This window comes from Narcine bancroftii, chromosome 1, assembly GCF_036971445.1.
Source record: "Narcine bancroftii isolate sNarBan1 chromosome 1, sNarBan1.hap1, whole genome shotgun sequence".
Taxonomy (NCBI): Eukaryota; Metazoa; Chordata; class Chondrichthyes; order Torpediniformes; family Narcinidae; genus Narcine; species Narcine bancroftii.
In genome coordinates, this window is record NC_091469.1 from 63,468,964 (window position 1) to 63,491,331 (window position 22,368).

The following is a 22,368-nucleotide window of genomic DNA, read 5'->3' on the forward strand; positions in this document are numbered from 1 at the left end:
AAATGTGATCATGTTTTTCTTTTCACAGATGCTGCTTGACTTGTGTTTCCACCATTTTCTCTTTTTATTTCATATTTCTAGCACCTACTGTGTTTTGATATATAGGAATATGTCCAGGTTTCAATTCTATAGAAGTAAATCAAAATGGACAATTTGCATCTCTCTTCTGAAGGAAAAGCATCAGATATATTGCAGCAGGGTCAATGAGACTTAAGAAGAAAAATCAACAGAATCTACAGTTTTTTATAGCATCGTTTAAAAGTACTGGACTTCAATGTTTTGAATGCAGCAGATGTGTCCATATCTTTATAGCTGGAGAATACAGAACTGCCTCGAGGCCCATTAGATATTTTATAATGGAACGTCTTTAATTCAATTTCCCAATTTTACACCAGAGTTTGAAATGTTTTTGTTAATGTTCTATCTCTATCATTTACCACAAAACCTAAATGTGCTGTGCCTTTCTGATTCTGGTGTGCTTGTATCAGATATTAGATGTTATCTAACAAAAACAACACAAAAAGGGCCATGGTTGAAAAAAAAACAACCGTGAACCATTTCTTACTAATACTGTTAACTGGGGGGAAAAAACTTTATTTTCAAAGACACTACGTAGTTGTATGTAAGATTGAAATTTCAAAGTTTTATCCAAATGCTGGTGCTGTAAAAATATTTAAATAATTTAAGTTGAGAATGTCAGCTTCAATTCAATTTTAACTTTGTTAATTTGCATTTAGGCCATTCTGGACTTGTAGATGTAGATTTGTGATTTAATGTTGATAGACATTTTATTGAGCAATGCCAATAGTCTATGTTGTGCCATTTAATGTTGAAAAATATCCTCAAGAACTTTAATTGAATAGTCCAATGTATTTTGTTAAAAAGATTCTACTTGGCATGAAGCGTTTAATCAAATAGAAGGTTTTCAAAGTGGTATAGAAATTAAGGGGTGAAGGCAATGTCAATGATGTAGATATCAAGGTATGCTGCAGTGGAACATGAATGCACATGGAACTAGAATTAGGTATTTGGAATGCACTGCCTGATGGAGTGTTGCATATAGATTCAACAGTAAACTCAAAAATTGGAATTGGATAAAGATAAATAAAATTTGCAGGGATCTGGGAAATAGGGCTATGGAATAGATGTCTGAAATACATTGTTTTATGTGGCAATACTTAATGATAACTGGTTCTTGGTTGTTCAGGTGTGTGTGCATAGATGAATTAGTGAGTCAGTGGGAAATTATAAAGAACACCAGCGCCGTGGTCTCAACGTGTTCCAAAGCCACCAACGTTGTCCCTGTGTCAAATAAGTCATCTGTGGCCTGTCTCAGTGACTACAGCCCTGTCTCACTGACATCCATTGTCATAAATGCTTCGAGATGTTTGTCTTGGGGCAAATCAAGCTCCTGCTGCCCCATCACATGATTGCCCGCAGTTCTCATGTGGATCCAACTGCTCTACCGGCGATGTCATTGCCCTCCATCTAGCCCTCACCCACCTGGAAAATAAGGTCTCGTATGTTTGAATGCTGTTTATTGACTTTATTTTGATATTAAACACTGGCCTGATAAGGAAGTTAAGCCTGCTGGGTCTAAACACCACCCTCTGCAATTGGATTCTTGACTTCCTGTCAGGGAGACCTCAAGTGGTTCAGATCAGTAACAGCACTTCCAAGACCACCACACTGAGCGTAGGTGGGCTTAATCCATTGCTGTTCATTCTGCTGACCCAGGATGGTGCATTTAAAAACAGCACAAACCACATTATCGAGATCGCTGATGACACAACCTTGGTGGACCTCATTAGTAAAAATGAGGAGTCAGCATACAAAGAGAAGGTGCAGAGCCAACAACCTGTATCTGAACATTAATTAAAAAGAAGCGATGGTTGTTGACTTCAGGAGGGCCCGAGGGGACCACCCTCCGCTGAACATTGATGGCTCCACTGTTGAGGTCGTCAAGATTATCAAGTTCTTCGGTGTGCATTTGGTGGAAAATCTCACCTGTTCCCTTAACATCAGCTCCATAGCAAGAAAGCCCAGCAGTGGCTCTACTTCCTGCAAAGACTGAGGAAAATTCATCTCCCACCTTCCATCCTTACTACATTCTACAGAGAACGTATTGAGAGCCTCTTGTGCAAGTGCATCACCGCCTGGGTTGAACGCTGTACCACCTCGGACTGCAAGACCCTGCAGAGGATAGTGCAATTAGCGGAAAAGATCATTGGGTGCTCTCCTCCTACCTTGAAGAACATCTACAACACTCAATGCAGGTAAAAGGCAATAAACATTGTGAAGGACTCACATACCCCTCATGTAAACTGTTCTCCCTTCTGCCATCTGGTAGGAGATACTGTAGCACTCAGGTTCTTGCGTCCAGATTGGGCAACAGTTTTTCCCCCCAAGCCAGAACACATGTGGATAGTGTATCATGGACCTTTGCTGTATACATCTTAATATTTTAATATTTCAATGTGCCTGACTTCTATATTTGTAAATATGCTCTGTGGTCTTGGAGAAACACTATCTCATTTTTACTGTGCAAGCATGGTATGAACGATAAATAAAGGTCACTTGGCAGTGGTGGTGGGTGGGACACATCAGAATGGACATCCACCATATGCCTTTCCAGCTGCTCTGTGGTGAACTAAAGACCTAAATGGGACCTCAAGGTTGTCCACGCAAGTGGTATAAAGACACTATTAAGGAAACTCTACACTACTGTGACATCCAGTCAAGAGAACTAGTAGCTGCAGTTGTTGACAGAATCCACTGGCAACCCCGGTGTTATGAAGCCTACACCAGATTTGTAGACAAGTGCTGCCAAAAACTGATGGAAAACTGAATGGTGTCACAAAGCAGTAGACACAATCATTACAAAAATGGATTTCCAGTGCCCCCATTTGCAGACTGGGACTACAAAGTCACCTTCGTGTCCACAGATGAACTGAACAACAACATGTCTTCTTTGAATTAAAGGACTACCAATAACTTGATAACTGGTTCTTGTTTGATGGGGTGTGCATGCATAGATGAATTAATGATTCAGTGGGAAATTATAAGAAGAGGAGGGGAAAAGTCAGAAATAACTTGATAAAGGTGACAACTTCAAAATGAATGTGTTGGGATACAAACAGGTAGTGATAGTAAGAATTTACAAGGGTATGCATTTTCAAGAATTACACAGTGTGAGTGTTTTTGTAATTGAAATTTATTCATTTAATTTATTTGAACATTGCTTCACTTGATTAATTTCTGAGTAAACATGTTCTAACTTTTTATTTACAATCATCTTTTACTTGTTTAGATACTGCAGATTTCCATGAGTTTCTCATTTATAGTGAGCCAAGGAAGTGGTCAGAGTTCCAATTTAATACTGTAATTTATTTAATTGAAGAGTAATTGTATTCCTCAATATCTAATGTTCTGATTGCACAATTGTCTTCTAATTTTTTAACAAAATATTTTTAAGTGTGCTCATCGCTTCATGCAGGAACTGACTTAGAAAAAGTCTTCCATCTGTAGATCCAAAAAAAATTCAGCAACATCCTTCCTTTCCTTTGGCTTGGCTTCACGGACAAAGATTTATGGAGGGGTGATGTCCACGTCAGCTGCAGGCTCGTTTGTGGCTGACAAGTCCGATGCGGGACATACTCAGTTGCTTACAAGGGTACTTGAGCAACATCCCACTGCCTCTGAGTTTCTTTGGGATTTTTATTTCTGATTACATTTTTGAGATAATGATAGAAATTCTATTTGGACGCACAGTACAAGTTTTCACTTTTGGCAGTCCTTGACTTTTTGTGTTACTTAATTAATTCATGCATGTTTTTTCTATTGGAACAGGCCCTTTGGCCCTGATTCCAACACTAACCCTTTCAGCCAGATTCAGGCAGCTCTGCTCTCTTTTATAAAAAAAATAACTTGAATAGCTCCTTTAGCTTCTCTGACCCCTCACTTTAAACACATGTTCGTGTGTCACAGTTTTACCATGGGAAAAATACCCTAATATCCATGCCTTATAATCCCACAAACCTATATCAAAGTTTCCCTTCAGCCTCTGATGCTCCAGAGAAAACAACTAAGGCTGTCCAATCTCTTATTGCAGCCCATAGCCCCCAATCTAGGCAAAATCTCCTAGAATAACAGAATCTGTTAGGATGAATCTCCTATGCACTTCTTCCAAAATCTCCACATCCTTCCAGTAATGGAGCTACTAGAACTACATACATACCCCAAATGCAGTCCAAGCCAACTTCTATACAGCTGCAATGTGATTTCCTTGTTCCTCTTTTCAATCCCCCAACTAATGAAGACAACAACCCTATCTGCTTGAGTGGCCACTTTCAAGAAACCATTGACCAGGATCCCTAGATCCTTCTGCACATCAACGTTTTCAAGGGTGCTGTCGTTAACTGTATACTTTGCTATTTCATTTGACTTCCCAACGTGCAACACCTTACACACATCCTCATTAAACAACATCTCCATTTCTGTGCCCATATCTATAACTGACCTATATCCTGTTGCATTCTCTGATACCTTTCTACGTCTTAAGAGTCCGAATGCAGACTTGGGGACTTTTTCTCAGAGCATCTACACTCTCTATGTGGCGGTCATTCTGATCTCCCTGTTGCATACCATTTCAATTCCCCTATTCCAAACCACTGGATTGTCCATTGCCAGAGTGAGGTTCCCCATAAACGAGAGGTTCCCCATAAACGAGAGGTTCCCCATAAACGAGAGGTTCCCCATAAACGAGAGGTTCCCCATAAACGAGAGGTTCCCCATAAACGAGAGGTTCCCCATAAACGAGAGGTTCCCCATAGACGAGAGGTTCCCCATAGACGAGAGGAACAGCCCCATAGACGAGAGGAACAGCCCCATAGACGAGAGGAACAGCCCCATAGACGAGAGGAACAGCCCCATAGACGAGAGGAACAGCCCCATAGACGAGAGGAACAGCCCCATAGACGAGAGGAACAGCCCCATAGACGAGAGGAACAGCCCCATAGACGAGAGGAACAGCCCCATAGACGAGAGGAACAGCCCCATAGACGAGAGGAACAGCCCCATAGACGAGAGGAACAGCCCCATAGACGAGAGGAACAGCCCCATAGACGAGAGGAACAGCCCCATAGACGAGAGGAACAGCCCCATAGACGAGAGGAACAGCCCCATAGACGAGAGGAACAGCCCCATAGACGAGAGGAACAGCCCCATAGACGAGAGGAACAGCCCCATAGACGAGAGGAACAGCCCCATAGACGAGAGGAACAGCCCCATAGACGAGAGGAACAGCCCCATAGACGAGAGGAACAGCCCCATAGACGAGAGGAACAGCCCCATAGACGAGAGGAACAGCCCCATAGACGAGAGGAACAGCCCCATAGACGAGAGGAACAGCCCCATAGACGAGAGGAACAGCCCCATAGACGAGAGGAACAGCCCCATAGACGAGAGGAACAGCCCCATAGACGAGAGGAACAGCCCCATAGACGAGAGGAACAGCCCCATAGACGAGAGGAACAGCCCCATAGACGAGAGGAACAGCCCCATAGACGAGAGGAACAGCCCCATAGACGAGAGGAACAGCCCCATAGACGAGAGGAACAGCCCCATAGACGAGAGGAACAGCCCCATAGACGAGAGGAACAGCCCCATAGACGAGAGGAACAGCCCCATAGACGAGAGGAACAGCCCCATAGACGAGAGGAACAGCCCCATAGACGAGAGGAACAGCCCCATAGACGAGAGGAACAGCCCCATAGACGAGAGGAACAGCCCCATAGACGAGAGGAACAGCCCCATAGACGAGAGGAACAGCCCCATAGACGAGAGGAACAGCCCCATAGACGAGAGGAACAGCCCCATAGACGAGAGGAACAGCCCCATAGACGAGAGGAACAGCCCCATAGACGAGAGGAACAGCCCCATAGACGAGAGGAACAGCCCCATAGACGAGAGGAACAGCCCCATGTTGTGACATAGAATTCCAACGTTACAGGTAATGAGTCCCTTCTCTTATTCTCTACCTCTTCTGCTCTTTCCTTCCTTTTTTTTGTCCCCTTTCCCACCTACCCCCATTCTTCTGTTCTCTTCCCCCACTCCAAACCTCTTGGCTACATCTGGCCTCTCTTTATACCAGCTTTCTCACCATTTCTTTTGTCAGATTCCAGCACTTTCAGACTTTGTCCTCTATACACCCACTTCACCCTGTGTGACTCCTCTTCCTTTCCCTGACCCTCTTATTTTTCTTGGCCCCCTCTGCCAATTTTCTGGCTCTATTGGCCTTGTTTCACTTGCACCTGGCTTACCAATCCTACATGGGGCCCCTGTCTCACCTTGCCACCTAGACTATTTTACACTGGCTTCTCCTACATTTCAACAGTCTTGATCAATGGGTTGTTCTTGAAACCTTGACTGTTCACTTTCTCCCACTGATGCTGCTTGACCTGCTGAGTTCTTCTAGCAGAGAATGTTAATTTGATGTTAACCATTTGGACATGAAATAGTTCCACGGAGCAGCAAAGGCAGCAGGAAAAGAGTTTTGCACAAGCAGCAGGTTGAATTATTATTTGATCTAGTTCATTATAATATAGCAATGAATGAGGCAACAACTGAAATTCTAGAAATGTTATTTCAGAACCTATAATCATTATAATTTGCAACTCAGCTTTATTTTGTCATTTTACTTTATTTGAAATTTCATATGCAGTAAATCTCCTGTTTCTGGAATTCAACAACTGACAAAAACAATTGCAGAAAATAAATGTAAAACAAATACTGAAGTTTAAAATTAGCGTGCCATGCCATAAGTTCACCAATCCACAACACACAATCTTCAGCGTTGGAAAATTCACTTATCTGGCACCTGCCAATCCCCAGAGGTAGAGGATACCAGGGGTTTTGCTCTACCATTATTTTTTAAAAGGCAGGATCTCGGACCCCCCCGGGCGGCAGCGGGTCCTCGGACCTCCGGCGGCACCAGCAGTAGGACCTCGGGCCTCCGGCGGCGGCAGCAACAGGACCTCCAATGAAGACGGTGTTTACATCCGGTACCACACGGATGGCAGTCTCTTCAATCTGAGGCGCCTGCAAGCTCACACCAAGACACAAGAGCAACTTGTCCGTGAACTACTCTTTGCAGACAATGCCACTTTAGTTACCCATTCAAAGCCAGCTCTCCAGCGCATGACGTCCTGTTTTGCGGAAACTGCCAAAATGTTTGGCCTGGAAGTCAGCCTGAAGAAAACTGAGGTCCTCCATCAGCCAGCTCCCCACCATGACCACCAGCCCTCCCCACATCTCCATTGGGCACACAGAACTCAAAACGGTCAACCAGTTTACCTACCTCGGCTGCACCATTTCATCTGATGCAAGGATCGACAAAGAGATAGACAACAGACTCGCCAAGGCAAATAGCACCTTTGGAAGACTACACAAAAGAGTCTGAAAAAACAACCACCTGAAGAAACGCACAAAGATCAGCATGTACAGAGCCGTTGTCATACCCACGCTCCTGTTCGGCTCCAAATCTTGGGTCCTCTACCGGCATCACCTACGGCTCCTAGAACGCTTCCATCAGCGCTGTCTCCGCTCCATCCTCAACATTCATTGGAATGACTTCATCACCAACATCGAAGTACTCGAGCTGGCAGAGTCCGCAAGCATCGAATCCATGCTGATGAAGACCCAACTGCGCTGGGTGGGTCACGTCTCCAGAATGGAGGACCATCGCCTTCCCAAGATCGTGTTCTATGGCGAGCTCTCCACTGGCCACTGAGACAGAGGTGCACCAAAGAAGAGGTACAAGGACTGCTTAAAGAAATCTCTTGGTGTCGGCCACATTGACCACCGCCAGTGGGCTGATATCGCCTCCAACCGTGCATCTTGGCGCCTCACAGTTTGGCGAGCAGCAACTTCCTTTGAAGAAGACCGCAGAGCCCACCTCACTGACAAAAGACAAAGGAGGAAAAACCCAACACCCAACCCCAACCAACCAATTTTTCGTTGCAACTGTGCCTGCCTGTCCCACATCGGACTTGTCAGTCACCAACGAGCCTGCAGCAGACGTGGACATACCCCTCCATAAATCTTCGTCCGCGAAGCCAAGCCAAAGAAGAAGAAGAAGAAGAAAGACATTTTTTTAAAAAGGAGGGCTAAATGTTTATTTTCCCCAAGGATGCAATCAATGTGAGCCTCCATGAACAATGCACATGTTACTTCAACAGCATTGAATTACATTCATGAATAGTACAGTATTTTCTTGTTGACTTTTTTTAGGAAAGATTTTGGTGTTTTCCTTGATGTATGTAGTTGTAAGTGCACATACAAAGCTCATTGCCAACCATGAAGGACACTTATTCAGTCCCTCCACCACTGGTGCACAATGTTCCATTGTACCATCTACAAAATGGTCTGTAGCAAGTCATCAAGCTTTTTCACAGCACTGCTTAAATTTACATTTCAGACATCAATGATTTCAGTTCCTGTGTCATAATAAGTCCAAAAAATGCTCAATTTGTAAGTACTGGTTTGCTATTGTCACAACACTTTCTATGCATTTTAATACCGGGTCTAAAAGTTTCTCATGGTGAATTTTGGAGCAGGCAAGGTATTACAGACACTTCAGTTTACCTTAGTTTGGAGTCACCCCAAGTTGCTTGTGAGACATTGAGAAAAAGCTTTCATTATTGAGCATGAATTTTCCTGTTGCAATCTTTCTGTTGCCATCATTATTTAGATGTCATATTGATGGAGGTGAGAGACAAGATGAGGCAGCAGTCATTATAGTGAACGTAACTTCTGTTCTCTTGCTTGGATGATGATGTAACCCTGCAGAATGCAAACACTTGGATTGAGGATATTGTTGTTCAGCCTTGTATTTGTGCTTTCCTTATCATAAATTTTGTTCCAAAGATTTTATTTCAGGAGGAGAAATTTTTCTGCACTTTCTTTGCTAATTCTTTCCAACCCTTGCATGAAAGTCAGCAATGAGGATTTGTAAATCTTCCCTTGGTTCTGTGATCAATGATTTCTCAAAGTCAGAGCAAAATGACTCTCTCATTTCATCTGTTGCTTCCAGGTTTGGGGTGTATCGACTAAAAAGTAAAGCATGCCCACATCCTTCATAAAATGAGCAGTATAAATAAGTTGGCATCAAACCATTCTAAAAAGAATCACTATATTTTCAAAATTAATGTTACACAAATACCAAGAAACAGAAGTCTGTAACTGCTCAACTTTGTTCAAATTATCTAGACGCATTATCATATTCAAATCACTCCTCGGAAAATTATTAATCTACAGGAAACAGGACAATAAAAAAAGGAAATGCTTAAATAAGAAAAAGGAAGAGAAAATAATGCAAATAAATATAGCATAATCTTGTTTGTACAGTAAAATATAAATGCATTTAAAAACCAATATCTTCATACCTTTTGGTTTTACCACAATATTTTGAACATTAGACTTGGAAAAATGAGAGCAATTAAGCAATAATTGTGATTGAAACATTACATCATTAACAGATTTGACCAAATTATTATGAATTTGTTTTGTGAAGCTACATTTAAAAATGGAATTCTTTCAACTTGAGTGGAGTATAGAACTGATATAAATTGCTTGTACGGTATTAGCCAATGGAAAGGTGAATCAGGCTGGACATGTAACAAGCAAATGACCAATGCAATATTTCAAATTTTCCACCTACACTTAGGTTGGAGACTTTTTAACCCCCCCCCCCCCACCCTTTTTAGGAAACTGATTGTCCTCTGGAAACATTTCCATTGTCTCAAATTCACAAGTTTTTATTTAATTATCTTTTTGTTTCTCTTCTATCTAGATTATCAAGCTTCTGAATAATTTCCATCTAGATAGCCATCTCGTTGTTTGTGATAATAATAGATGTGCCATTAGCTGCTTCACTAGATAAGCTGCTTCACTTCTGTAATTTTTGTGGAAGGTGACAAATTTTTAAAATTTAGGTTTGAAAGTAATAAGAGTAAACTTTAAAAGTTATCTATTGTCTCATTCCCAATTATGGCTGCCCTCCAAAGGAATGAGCTAATTTACTTTTCTGAAAACCAAGCAGAACTCATTTTGGGTTAAAAGAGTCTTTTAATGCCTAGACCTAATGAGCTCTAAATAGGAAGCCAGCAAGCTAGTTGAAAAATGGCTGTTGCTGTTTGCTTCCTTTCATAACAAATCAACAATAACTTTTTTCCTTACTGCAGTCCAACCATTTATAGACAAAAAATAATTCAAGGCACTTTTGAGTGCAAGGCCTTTTGGTGTTAATTTTAAAAGAAATAGAGATAGGTAGTGCTATTTTTGGAATAAATTTTGTACTATTTTGAGATGAGTTAAAATTTTGCAAGAAGTAATAATATAATTTTCTCTCTGATTTACCCACATAATTTCTATTGGTAGTAATTATAGTAGCAGTTGTGGCCTTCCAGCATCTCATCTTCACTTTTGTATGTGGAGAGAGAGTGCAAATCGACTATTGGAACTGATCCAGTCTTCAGCTGTATGTGGTTTACACAAAAATGCTGGAGAAACACAGCGAGTCGCGCAGTGTTCTTTATACAGTATAGCAAAGATAAAGACAAATAGTGTTTCGGGCCTGAGAACTTCATTGAGGTATGTGCAAAAATCAGGCAGGTGCCTATATAAATTGGTGGGGGGGGGGGAGGGTGGGAGGGCATGGAGAGGAGCACAAGCCTATATATGTGTGGGAGAGCACAGGAGAAAAAAGCTGAGTTGATGGGGGAGGGGATAGCTCTCTGGAGAGGAAAGGGTGTGGAGAGCTAGAGATAAGGAGATAAGGATGGAAAAGAGAGGGAGACAGTGGAATGGCCTAATAGAAACCCAAGGTTGATGTTAATACCATCCAGTTAGAGAGTGCCCAGAAGGAATATTAGGTATTGCTCCTCCAGTTTGGTAGTGCATGAAGCCATGGATAGACACTTCTGCACAGAAGTGGGGTGCAGAATTAAAATGGTGAATCACTGGAAGATCTCTCCCATTACTGCAGGCAGAATGAAGATGCTCAGGAAAAGGATCTCCCAGTCTGCATCCAATCTCCCCAATGTAGGGAAGGCTGTAGATGACCCCGGAAGAATGTAGATGACCCCGGAAGAATCACAAGTCTTGCTTCACTTAGATTGGTGTCCTGAATGGTAGTGAGGGAGGAGGTGTGGGCATAAATGTAGCACTTCCTGTATCACAGGAGTGGGTACCAAGGAGCTGATTAGTGGGAAGGGATGAGTGGATGAGAGAGTCACGGAGGGAGTGGTCCTTGCGGAAGGTGGAGAGGGGAGAAGGGGGAAGATGTGTTTGAGGTGGGATTGTGTTGTAGGTGATTAAAATTGTGGAGAATATGTTGGACATGAGGCTGCAAAAAAAATTGAAGAGTAAGATGCGTCTGGAGGTAGGATTACATAGTATGTGGCAGGAGACTCAGATCTTTGCCTTCCATCAGTGACTCCTTCATTCACACCTTTCTTCTATCAGTCACCCCTTGACACCTACCCTGTGACCATAGAAAGAGACATCATCTTCTCCCTCACCATCGTTCAGGGCCCTAAACAGACCTTGTAACTGGAGCAACACTTCACTTGTGAATCTGCAGGGGTTGTCTCTCATCTACATCAGAGAGACTAGGCACAGACTGGCAGATCACTTCAGTCAGCACCTTATTTCTATCCGTCACAATAGCAGGGATAGTCCAGTAGCAACTCATTTCAATTCCCTGCCCAATTCCAGCATGTTTATCCATGATCTCGTGGACTGACTGATTGGCACTAACCACAAATTGGAGGAACAACACCTCACAGAATGGGAAACTTCCAACCTGGTGGCATTAACACAGACTTCACCAGTTTTTGTTATCCCTCCACCCTGTCTCTCCCCTTCTCCTATTATTTTCCCTCTCTCTCTCTCACTCCATTCACAGAGCCGCACATCCCCTGATCAATTCAGACCTTTCCTTTCTTTGTCCTCCTATTTATATCCAACTTCACCTTTTGTCTTGACTATGCTCCTCACCTGCCCTTTCTTCCCTTCTCCCCCAACCTTTTCATTTGAGTGCCTGCTGCTTTTTGGTTATACCTTGAAGAAATGCTCAGGCCTGAAATGTTGGTTTGATATATTTAACTCCTAAGGATGCTATGAGACCTGTTGAGTTCCTCCAGAATTTTTGTGTTTATATTCATATCAGTAAATGTTATTTTTCTAGAAAATCTCCCATTTGAAGGCCAAAGATGTGAAGTTGAAGATCTCCCTAATTTGGTGATTTGGGGGCATATGACTTATTCCAGTGTGACAAATGGTGAAGAACTACAATATTTTTTTGATTTGGTAACTACTGTATATTTCAGCGTACAAGTCAACCGGTGTACAGGTCGACGTCGACCCCCCCCCCCTTTTTCTCAGCCTCATTTTAAGGGTTTTGTTTATCCAACGTATAAGTCAATCCCCAAAGCTCATGATGCCTGAGATGGGCCGCTGACCAGCGTATACGTCAATCCCCATAGATTACGCAGATTGAATTTGGGCATTGGCTGGAGGTTATTGCTATCATGGAGGGTCCATTGACACAACGCAGCATGCGACGAAAATATGAAGTGAGCTTTAAGTTGAAAGTGATAGAAATGGCCAAGAAAACTAACTGCAAGAAAATTAGATGTTCATGAGAAGTTGGTTGGAGATTGGAGGAAGACATTAAGAAACATACCAAAAAGGTAAATGTTCTTTGAGAAAAGGAATCGCACATTGGCCAGAGTTGGAAAATCATGTTGCAGAACGGGTACATGAACAGAGGCAAGATTACTACATAGTCACCCGAAATTTAAAAAAATCATTTGCACTGCAGTGGGCAAAGTTGCACTTTGACCTCAATGATGATTTTGAGGCTACAGTACGCTTGGTGCAATCGATTCATGAACAGAAAAATCTGGTATTATGTTAAAAAACAAAAATTGTACAGAAACAGCCAAAAGATCTGATCATAAAGTTGTAAGTTTTCATCAGTTTATTATATGGAACCGGCAGAGACATCAGTTTGCATTAGCAAATACTGGAAATATAGACAAATTCCCCATAAATTTCGACATGATAGGCAATAGAAGAGTGGAATGGAAAGTTGTTAAAACTGTGCAAACCAGAAGTACAGGACAAGAAAGGACCAGGTTTACTGTAGTGATATTGTGCTTGGCTAAAGGGACAAAGTTCAGACCTATGGTAATCTTCAGATGCAAAATTAAACCAAAAATGAAATTCCCTGCAGGTGCTTTTGTACATTTTCATGACAAAGGATTGTTGGATGAAAATGGTGTAAAACTATGGATAGACAATGTGTGGAACAGGCAGTTTATGCAAAGAACAGAGTTGGCTATCCTGGGTTGTTTGATGCCTATTGCAACCTTTTGATGTCTACTTGAAGAAGCCATTCAAAGATCATGTGTGCAAGGAATGCAATACATGGATGTCGAGTGCAGAAAAGTCATTTACAAAAGACTGGGCAATGCGTGATATTCTGTGTAACTTTGTGCCCAAGGCATGGGACAAAGTTAAAGTAGAGACTGTCATAAAATAATTTAAAAAGTGTGGTATCACTTGTGTAATTCATGACACAGAAGATGATTTTTTGTGGGATGCTGATGACGAGGCTGAAATCACCTCATCAGATACAGACTGGGACCCATATGATGACTGATTAAACAGTGAGAGTATGGATATGTTTGCTGCCATCTTTGCCTCAGACGATGATAATGAGAGTGACTTTGAAGGGTTCTAAATGTGTTGTTTTTAGACAATGATAGTGATTTTGAAGGGTGATAATTGTTGTTTTTAATTAAAATCTCAATGAAAATCTGTCGCAGTTTTGTTTTTCAAGGGTTGGCTTATATGGCAAATCGGTTTTTCAAGGGTCGACTTGTACACCAGATCAGCTCAGATTGGATTTTGTGCTGAATTTAAGGTTTTAAAAGTATATCCGGCGTATAAATCAACTCAATTTTTTAGATTTTTTGGGTTTCACAACTCAACTTGTACGCCAAAATATATGGTAATCAAATTCAAGAGATGCGCTGTAGATGGGGGGGGGGGGGGGGAAACACATCCATAGCAACTTCCATTCTATTTGTATCTCCTGCTATATCGAGAAATCTGCCAACATGTTGAAGGACTATTCCTAACCCAGTCCTACTCTCTTCTTCCCCTTAAATCTCCAGATTCAATGATAGTTTCTTTCCAGCCATTACTTTTAAATGGATCTTTCACTTGCACTGTTTTTGCTGTACTTTATCGATATGTGCACTTTGTTTTGTAACACATTAACTTGCACAAAGAAAATACTGGAGGAGCTCTGCAGGTCAGGCTGCATCCCCGAGAAGAGCTCCAGTTTTACATCATCTGCAAACTTTTTGTTTACCCTGCACTGTTTGACCTATTGTTACACTCCAACCTTGATCTTTATTCATTTATTATTGTATTACTTATATGAGTTGAATTGCTGGGATAGCATGGAAAAAAAGACCATTTCTCCCAATATATTGGAACACATGACAATAAGCAATTGAATTTATTGATCTAGTGTTGGATAAAGCATTATGTAATAGTGGAGTGGAATTACATAATCGTGGTACTTGAGCAGTTGTCGTTTTTGGGAAAGATGAATTGTTCCAGTAATCTTGACTTGATTGTAAAGATTGACATAACATTAGGGATAACAGACAACATTTTGAATACACTCCATTGTTCAGCTTCAATTTTTTTGAAGTAAATATATTTGTGAAAACAATGAATCAGTACAAGTTTGCGGATGTTGTGCATTAGCTTGCCTGTGTAAAATTCATCTGTTGGCACATGGATCCATTCCTGTTGCAAAATGCTGGTGTTATTTGCAGTATTCTGGCTATGCCATTGTTCATTTCTAGAGTTACTCAGTCAATGCTGTGTGTTTAAGTTTTTTGTCCCGTTGGATCCAAGGAGGAGAGATTATTGATCGATTGGAGCTTTTAAGGTTTCTAAAACATGGCTCCACAATTTCAAATTATTCATGTATACTTCATGGAAACTTAAAAAAATATAAATATTCAGTCACGTTTGACATTTTTGGATCAATCTGTAATATCCTCACTGTATCAGGCAGTTGGTTTTATTTTGATTTTTGAGGTGTTTCAATACAAAGTCAAATATTTTCAGTTGATCTTAGTTATTCTGTGAACATTCTTACACCTAGGTTGGATTATCTTTAATTTTGGATGGTGTGAATTTTTCATTGCTTTAACAATGTCTTCCATGATCTTGAAAATGCTATTGTGATCCAGGCCGCCCGCCCACTGGAGCTCCTGATGCATCGGCACCCTCACACTGTACCCTGTAATGAAGTTTAAAGTCAAAGCATCATGCAATCCTTACAAATCAACACTTGACAGAGCTAGTTGGTACAGGTTTGACAACATATCAGCCAGATTTTAAATGACTCACAGCCAAGATAGAGATTCATAATAATCAGTCAGGATTTTAAAATTATTTTGGTATGTATGTGTACTTTTTGATTAATGAAGGTAATACAAATTGGTTGATTAAAAGCTACATACACAAATATAATTGCATACATAGATTTCTTAATATTTATAGTTTTTGTGACAATATGCATGCAAAAATAAAAGCGTGTATGTAATTTCTTGTTTTGTGGATCTCAAACATCTGAAGTTTGTTGTACGTGGCTCTTACGAACAAGTTTGGCTACTTCTGCCCTAATATATAGAGAGCTGTGTTACTCAGCAGTGCTGTGCTGAGGATCGAGTGTAAACCCTGCACTCCTGTGTTGTACCAGGAACATGGATGCTTGAATCTGATGCTTCTCAGTAATGACTTGGTTGGGCTGGTAAGAGCTATGCAGCTAAAGAAGTGGACTAAGCAGCTTTTAGCATAATCCAATAATGCAAGAGATCATGGTCTCTGGGCAGTCTATCAACATATGGTTAAAGTGGAGTACAGTAAAACCCCTGTTATCTGTAATTCAAGCAACTAGCAAAAAAAAAAATTGCAGAAAATGAATAGGTAAAAAATATGGGTTTAAAATTGATGCTGTTGGTTCGCCAGTTATCCATCATATAAACTCAAGCAACCAGAAAATTCACTTTTCTGGCATCTACCAATCCCCCATACATCCTGGATAGCAAGGGTTTTACAGTATAACCACTAGTATATGAATCCATACTCTCCAAAGAAAAATTGTTAAACTTTTCTTCTTGTTCTACTGGAAATAAGAAATAGCCAATTTGCCCAAATGAGCTGCTTCAAGCCTTTGATATTCAGCAACTCATTGTTGATTCAATCTTAGGCTCAAAATTCCATGGTCTTTTCATGACATTCTGCTCTCTTCCCATGCCCTTATGCTCTCTTGTTCAAAATGGATGTCCATCTTTGTGTTAAATAGCTATTTCTAGAATTGTTTTTTGGCAGACAATCTTGATTCTCAACAGGGGAAACACCGTTTCAGCATTTATCCCGTTGGTTCTCCTCAAAATATTTTGTATCAATAAAATGATCTCCCATTCTTCTAAACTCCAATGACTATAGCTTCTCCTCATACATCAACTTAATCCTTACAATTAATTAGGTGAACCTTCTCATCATTGTCTCCAATGTAAATATTACATATTCTTTACATATTTAGATGTGGAATTGAACAGGTGACATATATTGCCAACTTGCTGAAAACGTTTTTCTGCTTTTGTCACATTTTTGGTGTCTATTTATTTTACTCATTAAGGGCCTGTGAAGTATTTTGTTTTTAATTGAAGTTTACTTTTGCTCCAGCTCCACCATTTTCCACTGTTCAGTTTAAAAGAAAAATCCACTGACATTATTGGGAACTCGAGAAGAAAATATTTTTGTGATGTGCGCTTTGTTTTCTTTGTGTAGTTTCTCGAGACTTTGAAATGGGGTTCTACTTGTTTATAACCCTTTTGAGAAATTCAGGACTCTTGTTTTCAAGTAAAGAACTTGTATTAATTAGATTAATTTATTTTCAAGGTGCGGATTTGAAGGAGAGAGCAAAAATGGACCCTAGCGAAGTTGGCCCATTTGTTTCCAAAGCCAGAAGTTTAATTAATGAACTTGGTAAGTTGTGATCAATGTGGAAAAAATGTCATATTTGTGAATACAGGTATATTATTTGGGGGTATGCCTTTCCTATGGCTAAACTGACATAAATTAAGGTGATTGGCTAGAAGCAATGATGTTTTGTAAATGCATTTACAATATGTGTATCTCATGTTTTGCTTATTTTGATAAACTGTATCAAGATGCTGATTCCATGGAACTACAGCATTTTGTTTAACTATAAGTGTTTTGAAACAGTTGATGAGGAGGAACTGCTTTTCCCAGAGAATGGTGAATCTGGAATTCGATGCTCATTGAAGCAGTGGAGGTAACCTCAGTAAATATATTTAAGACGAAGTTGGATAGATTTGTAGATAGTAGGGGAATTGGAGGATGTGGGGAAAAGGCAGGTAGGTGGAGATGAGCTTATCATCAGATCAGCCATGATCACATTGAATGGCGGAGTAGGCTTGACGGGGAAGATGGCCTACTCCTGCTCCTATTTCTTATGTTCTTATTCAGGTCACAATGTCCTGGTGAAACCTTTCATCTTGTTTGTCACTGATTGTGCCAAGATCATCAGGGAAGAAGCCCAAATGCTAAAAATGAATTTTCAATGACATGTTGCACTTCAGTGTTTTGTATGTTTGAAGTAGACTTTAAATATGACAGGAAATTACAAACATAGGTTATATCTAAAAAAAACTGATGTGATAGGAAAATATTAAGGACATTTTTGTGATCAACAGCCCAAAATTCATAAAATACACTCAAAAGTGCTCAGGAAGCAAAATATTTGTTGTCCAGTGTTATTAAAATTAAGGTACCAACTTGGTAATGCTACAACTTTGTGCCTGGTTGATCATCAGAGAGAGGAATCTTAAAGGGCTTATCTCTGTTCCTATCCCACTGAGTTGTGCTCTTTTCATGATGTTTGAGGAGCAATGGTTGTAGAGGCCAAGTTTCTCTAAATCTCTTGTGATGGAGGTGCGCAACCTCTTCGTTGACAGACCTTGAGTCTTACATTTGTGGCTCGACTGGTTCTGCTGTTAAAGAATTGTCCTCTATCCTTGTCTCCAGATTATTTGAGTTGGTAGATGCTGAATTCTGCTATATTCGGTAGTTTGATGTCCACCATGAAAATTAAGTTGGATTTTTATGCTCTGCATTTACAGAAGGGAGGCTTCCTCCATATTTCTTTCACAGAGAACATGAGGTTGAGTAGATTCCAGCAAAATGGAAATATGTAGCAGGTTAGGCACCATTTGTAGAAAGGGAAGCAGAACAATTTCTATCAGCAGGTTAGTTGATTCTGCTGTTCACGCAGCAAAAGTGTACTTGTGGTTTCTGTATGTATCATGGGGATACCACGTTGATCCAATGTTCAAGTCATGGTAGTTCGCAACAGAAACCTTTAGATATTTAATACTAGGAATGTAGAAAGTTCACAATACTTGTTTATTCCAAAGGTAATTCCTTTTTGTGAACATATTTCAAAGATGCCATTGTATGGAAAAATCATTCTTGAGAGATTATGATTCTTTGCTTCCAAGTCTTCTTTTTCTTGGCATTTGTCCATTCACTGCAGGCTAGCACTGCTAAAGCTCAAATTCAACCCTTCAATTAAGATTAAAGAGAAAGAGCTTTTTGTGCAAGGCCTATTCTTTTGCATAAGATGCATAAACCCTGCGAAGTAAAACTTTGGATGAAGCACGGGCCTTCCTTGTTCAAGCCAAAGTGATGTTAGCTGAGCATTCTTTTGCATTTGTTGTGACTGTGCCAGGTGACTTCTATGCAGAATACACACAAAGGACATGATTGAGTGGCCAGTAGTGTATAAGACTATTATTGTTAAAATTGTTTTCTATAACACACACAATATTGAGCAATGTAATGTGGGTTTTGTGGCCAATGTCATTATACCATAATGGATAGAACATGAACACTGCCAAAATCAAGCAACTGAGGCAGACTTGAAAGGTTTTGAGATATAATTGAAAAAAAATTCTTATAATTGTATAGCACGCAAATGGCTCACCCTATTGAAATAATCATCTCAAGTTTATTGTCATCTGATTGTACGAATACAACCTGACGAAACAGTGTTCTCCGGCCTTTGGTGCAAAGCATTCAAATACACAACCAGACATAACACACATACATACATTCTGATGAACAATACATATGCATGGCGTATTTCATCTATATAGATAAATAAATATTGTTTTGTACAAATGAGAGTCATAGATGCTTGGTGTGAGCAGTTCCTTTCAGTATTCTCACTGCCCATGGGAAGATGCTGTTCCTCAGCCGGTGATGTTGGCTCTGATACTCCTGCATCTCTTCCCCAATAGGAGTAGCTGAAAGATGCTGAGTGCAGAGTGGAAGGGGTCCTCAATGATTTTGCACTCCCTCTTCAGGCAATGATCCCAGTAGATCACTTTGATTGGGCGGGGCGGGGGAAGGAGACTCCAGTTATCCTCTCTACCACTCTTATGGTCCTGTGGATTGATCTCCAATCCATTTCTCTGCAGCAACCATACCACATTGTGATGACACCAGCCAGGACACTCTCGATAGAGCTCCAATAAAAGGTTGATATGGGGGCTGGTAGCCTTGCCCACTTCAGTCTTCTCAGGAAGTGCAGTCACTGTTGAGTTTTCCTGACAAGGAGATGTTGAGTGTCCACGATGGGTCATTAGTTAAGTGAATGCCAAGGAACTTGATACTCTCCACTCTCTCAACTGCAGAGTTGTTGATGTGTAGCAGAAGGTAGTCATTCCTGATCCTCCTGAAGTCCACGATCCTCTCCTTTGTCTTCTCCATGGTCCTCTCCTTTGCCTTCTCCACGGTCCTCTCCTTTGCCTTCTCCACGGTCCTCTCCTTTGTCTTCTCCACGGTCCTCTCCTTTGTCTCTCCACGATCCTCTCCTTTGCCTTCTCCACGGTCCTCTCCTTTGCCTTCTCCACGATCCTCTCCTATGACTTCTCCACGATCCTCTCCTATGACTTCTCCACGATCCTCTCCTATGCCTTCTCGACGATCCTCTCCTATGCCTTGTCCAAGTTGTGCCTCCGGTTGTTACTCTTTCACCATTTCATGAAATTTTCCACCTCTTCTCTGTAGTGTGACTCATCATTTTTGCTCATGGGGCAAACTGTTGTTTTGTCATCTGCAAACTTGATGATGACACTTGGAGATGGATCTGACAATGCAGTTGTGGGTCAGTAGCATGAACAGGAGTGGGCTGAGTATACAGCACTCATCTATAGTAACTTGTAAGCTGAGAAAGATAAAGTTATTAGAAGAGATGAGTATATACTGGTCCAGTTCTTCTCTCCTTCCCCCTTGCCCTTCCTACATCCACGATACCTCCCATGCTCTCCATCACTTCAACAACTTCCAATTCCCTGAACTCGATCACTTCATCTTTATCAGGGACATTCAATCACTATTCACCTCCATCCCCATACTCAAAGCCCTTAGTTTCTTTCTCAACAATAGACCCAATCAGCCCCCTCCACCACCACCCTCTATAACTTCTCCTTTGACTCATCTCACTTCTTCCAGGTCAAAGGGTACCCCATGGGCTCCAGTTGTGCTTTTTTTTTGGCTACGAGGAGCAATCCATGCTACAAGTATATACAGGCAAGGCTCCTCAATGCTTCCTCTGCTAAATTGAGGATTACCTAAGTGCTGCTTCATTCACCAACGATGAGCTTGTCATCTTTATCCATTTTGCTACCAATATCCATCCTGACCTCCAATTCACTTTGCCTACTTTTCTTGATCTCTCTGTCTCCATCTCGGAAGACAATAAATATTTGCAGTATCTTTGCTTCCTATGGATGCTGCGAGACCTGCATTTCTCCAGCACTTTTATGTGTTTACTACAATCACAGCATCTGCATACTTGTTTAATTTGGTGTGTGGTTAGTTTTAGATCAGTTTGCCTAGGAGCTGTCACATACGCTGTGCTCTGAATGGCTATCTCATGGCATAAACATCTATAATTTTGTGGATAAGTATGGGGTAGAGAACTTAATTCAAGGCCTGATTTTTTTTTCAGAATCTTCCAGCTTAAGTACAGCTTTCTCAATCATTACATTTATGTGGCACTATATGGTCTCATAGTCTGATCAAATTAATTGAAACATTTAAAATGATAGAAGATCTGAGATTTTGCTTTGTTTTTCTCCTGCGATGTATCGTCTTGCAAGCAAGTATTTTGCTTTATTTTGTCCACTTGATGTTACACGAGGTCTCAGGCAAGTTGTCAGCCTGCAGAGCAACTATGAAAATAAATAATTGGCCATGTTGCTGGTAAACTTGTTTTCTAAGCTTAATTTACTTAGTTTATTAAGGTGTGATCTGCTTCAGCATAGATATCAGGTAGCTCGGATGAAACATTTTTGTTGAGCTTCTGGATGAAACATCAGCCAGGGTGTAAAAGTGAGAGGAAATCTTTAGTTTCCTGCATTCTTTACTCAACATATTGCAATGTTGGCTAGCTTTATCTTGGCAGTCTTTCAGAGCAATTAATCACCCTCCTCATCTGCCTATGTCCTCCACATCTTGGATACTGCATTTACCCTGACAGCCATTTCCTGTCAGGTCACCATGTTTCCTCCAACTCTTTGCTTAGAATGCCAAAGAAGAAATGTTCCATGCTGCATTTTATTTTATGGGATCGTATTTATTTCTTTATGAATCTGTCTCCCTTTTCCAGTTTAAAAAATATCTCTGTTGGAATCTTCTAGGGCTCAGTTGAGTATTATTTACTTCTTGTAGGCAATGATGACAGGCAATACTGATCTCGTATGTAATTGCCTGACTTTGATATTCCACTTACCATTTAGAGGTTAAGGCACCTTAATAGCTTGCTTATACTTATGTGATACCTTTTCAGTACAATTGATTTTTTCCCTCCCTGGCTTAACTTACAAACTGTTGGAAACTTAGAATCAATATTTACTCTATTTGAGCAATATTATCAAGATCTATCCAAAGTTATTTCAAAATTATTGAAGACTTTTTTTTATCTTGCTGTGTTTGCTGTGGGTAGACTTTTATGCAACTGGTGATAATTGCTGGAAAACTGTACAGTAATAATTGAAAATACTCGAACATTTTTTGTAAGTAAGTAAAATTGCATTTCTTATACAATTTTCTAAATTCAATCAAAATGAGCTCAAAATTCAGAACTGCTGGAAGACCACTTTGGGCTGCCCCAAACCAACT

General features: G+C 40.6%; 1 protein-coding gene and 1 long non-coding RNA gene across 3 annotated transcripts in view; one reads left to right on the forward strand and one right to left on the reverse strand.

The window, feature by feature from the left end:
- The window catches only part of auh (AU RNA binding protein/enoyl-CoA hydratase), a 155,281-nt gene that overhangs the window by 25,296 nt on the left and 107,617 nt on the right, over window positions 1–22,368 (forward strand). For both annotated transcript variants that reach the window (XM_069928342.1, XM_069928349.1), the window contains exon 4: window positions 17,059–17,145. In XM_069928342.1, the coding sequence (XP_069784443.1) occupies window positions 17,059–17,145 (87 nt within the window). The remainder of the gene's footprint in view (window positions 1–17,058; window positions 17,146–22,368) is intronic.
- LOC138758861 (uncharacterized) overlaps window positions 14,613–22,368 on the reverse strand; it is a 59,380-nt gene continuing 51,624 nt past the window's right edge. The window contains exon 3 of the long non-coding RNA XR_011354514.1: window positions 14,613–15,391. This is a non-coding gene — a long non-coding RNA (uncharacterized lncRNA). The remainder of the gene's footprint in view (window positions 15,392–22,368) is intronic.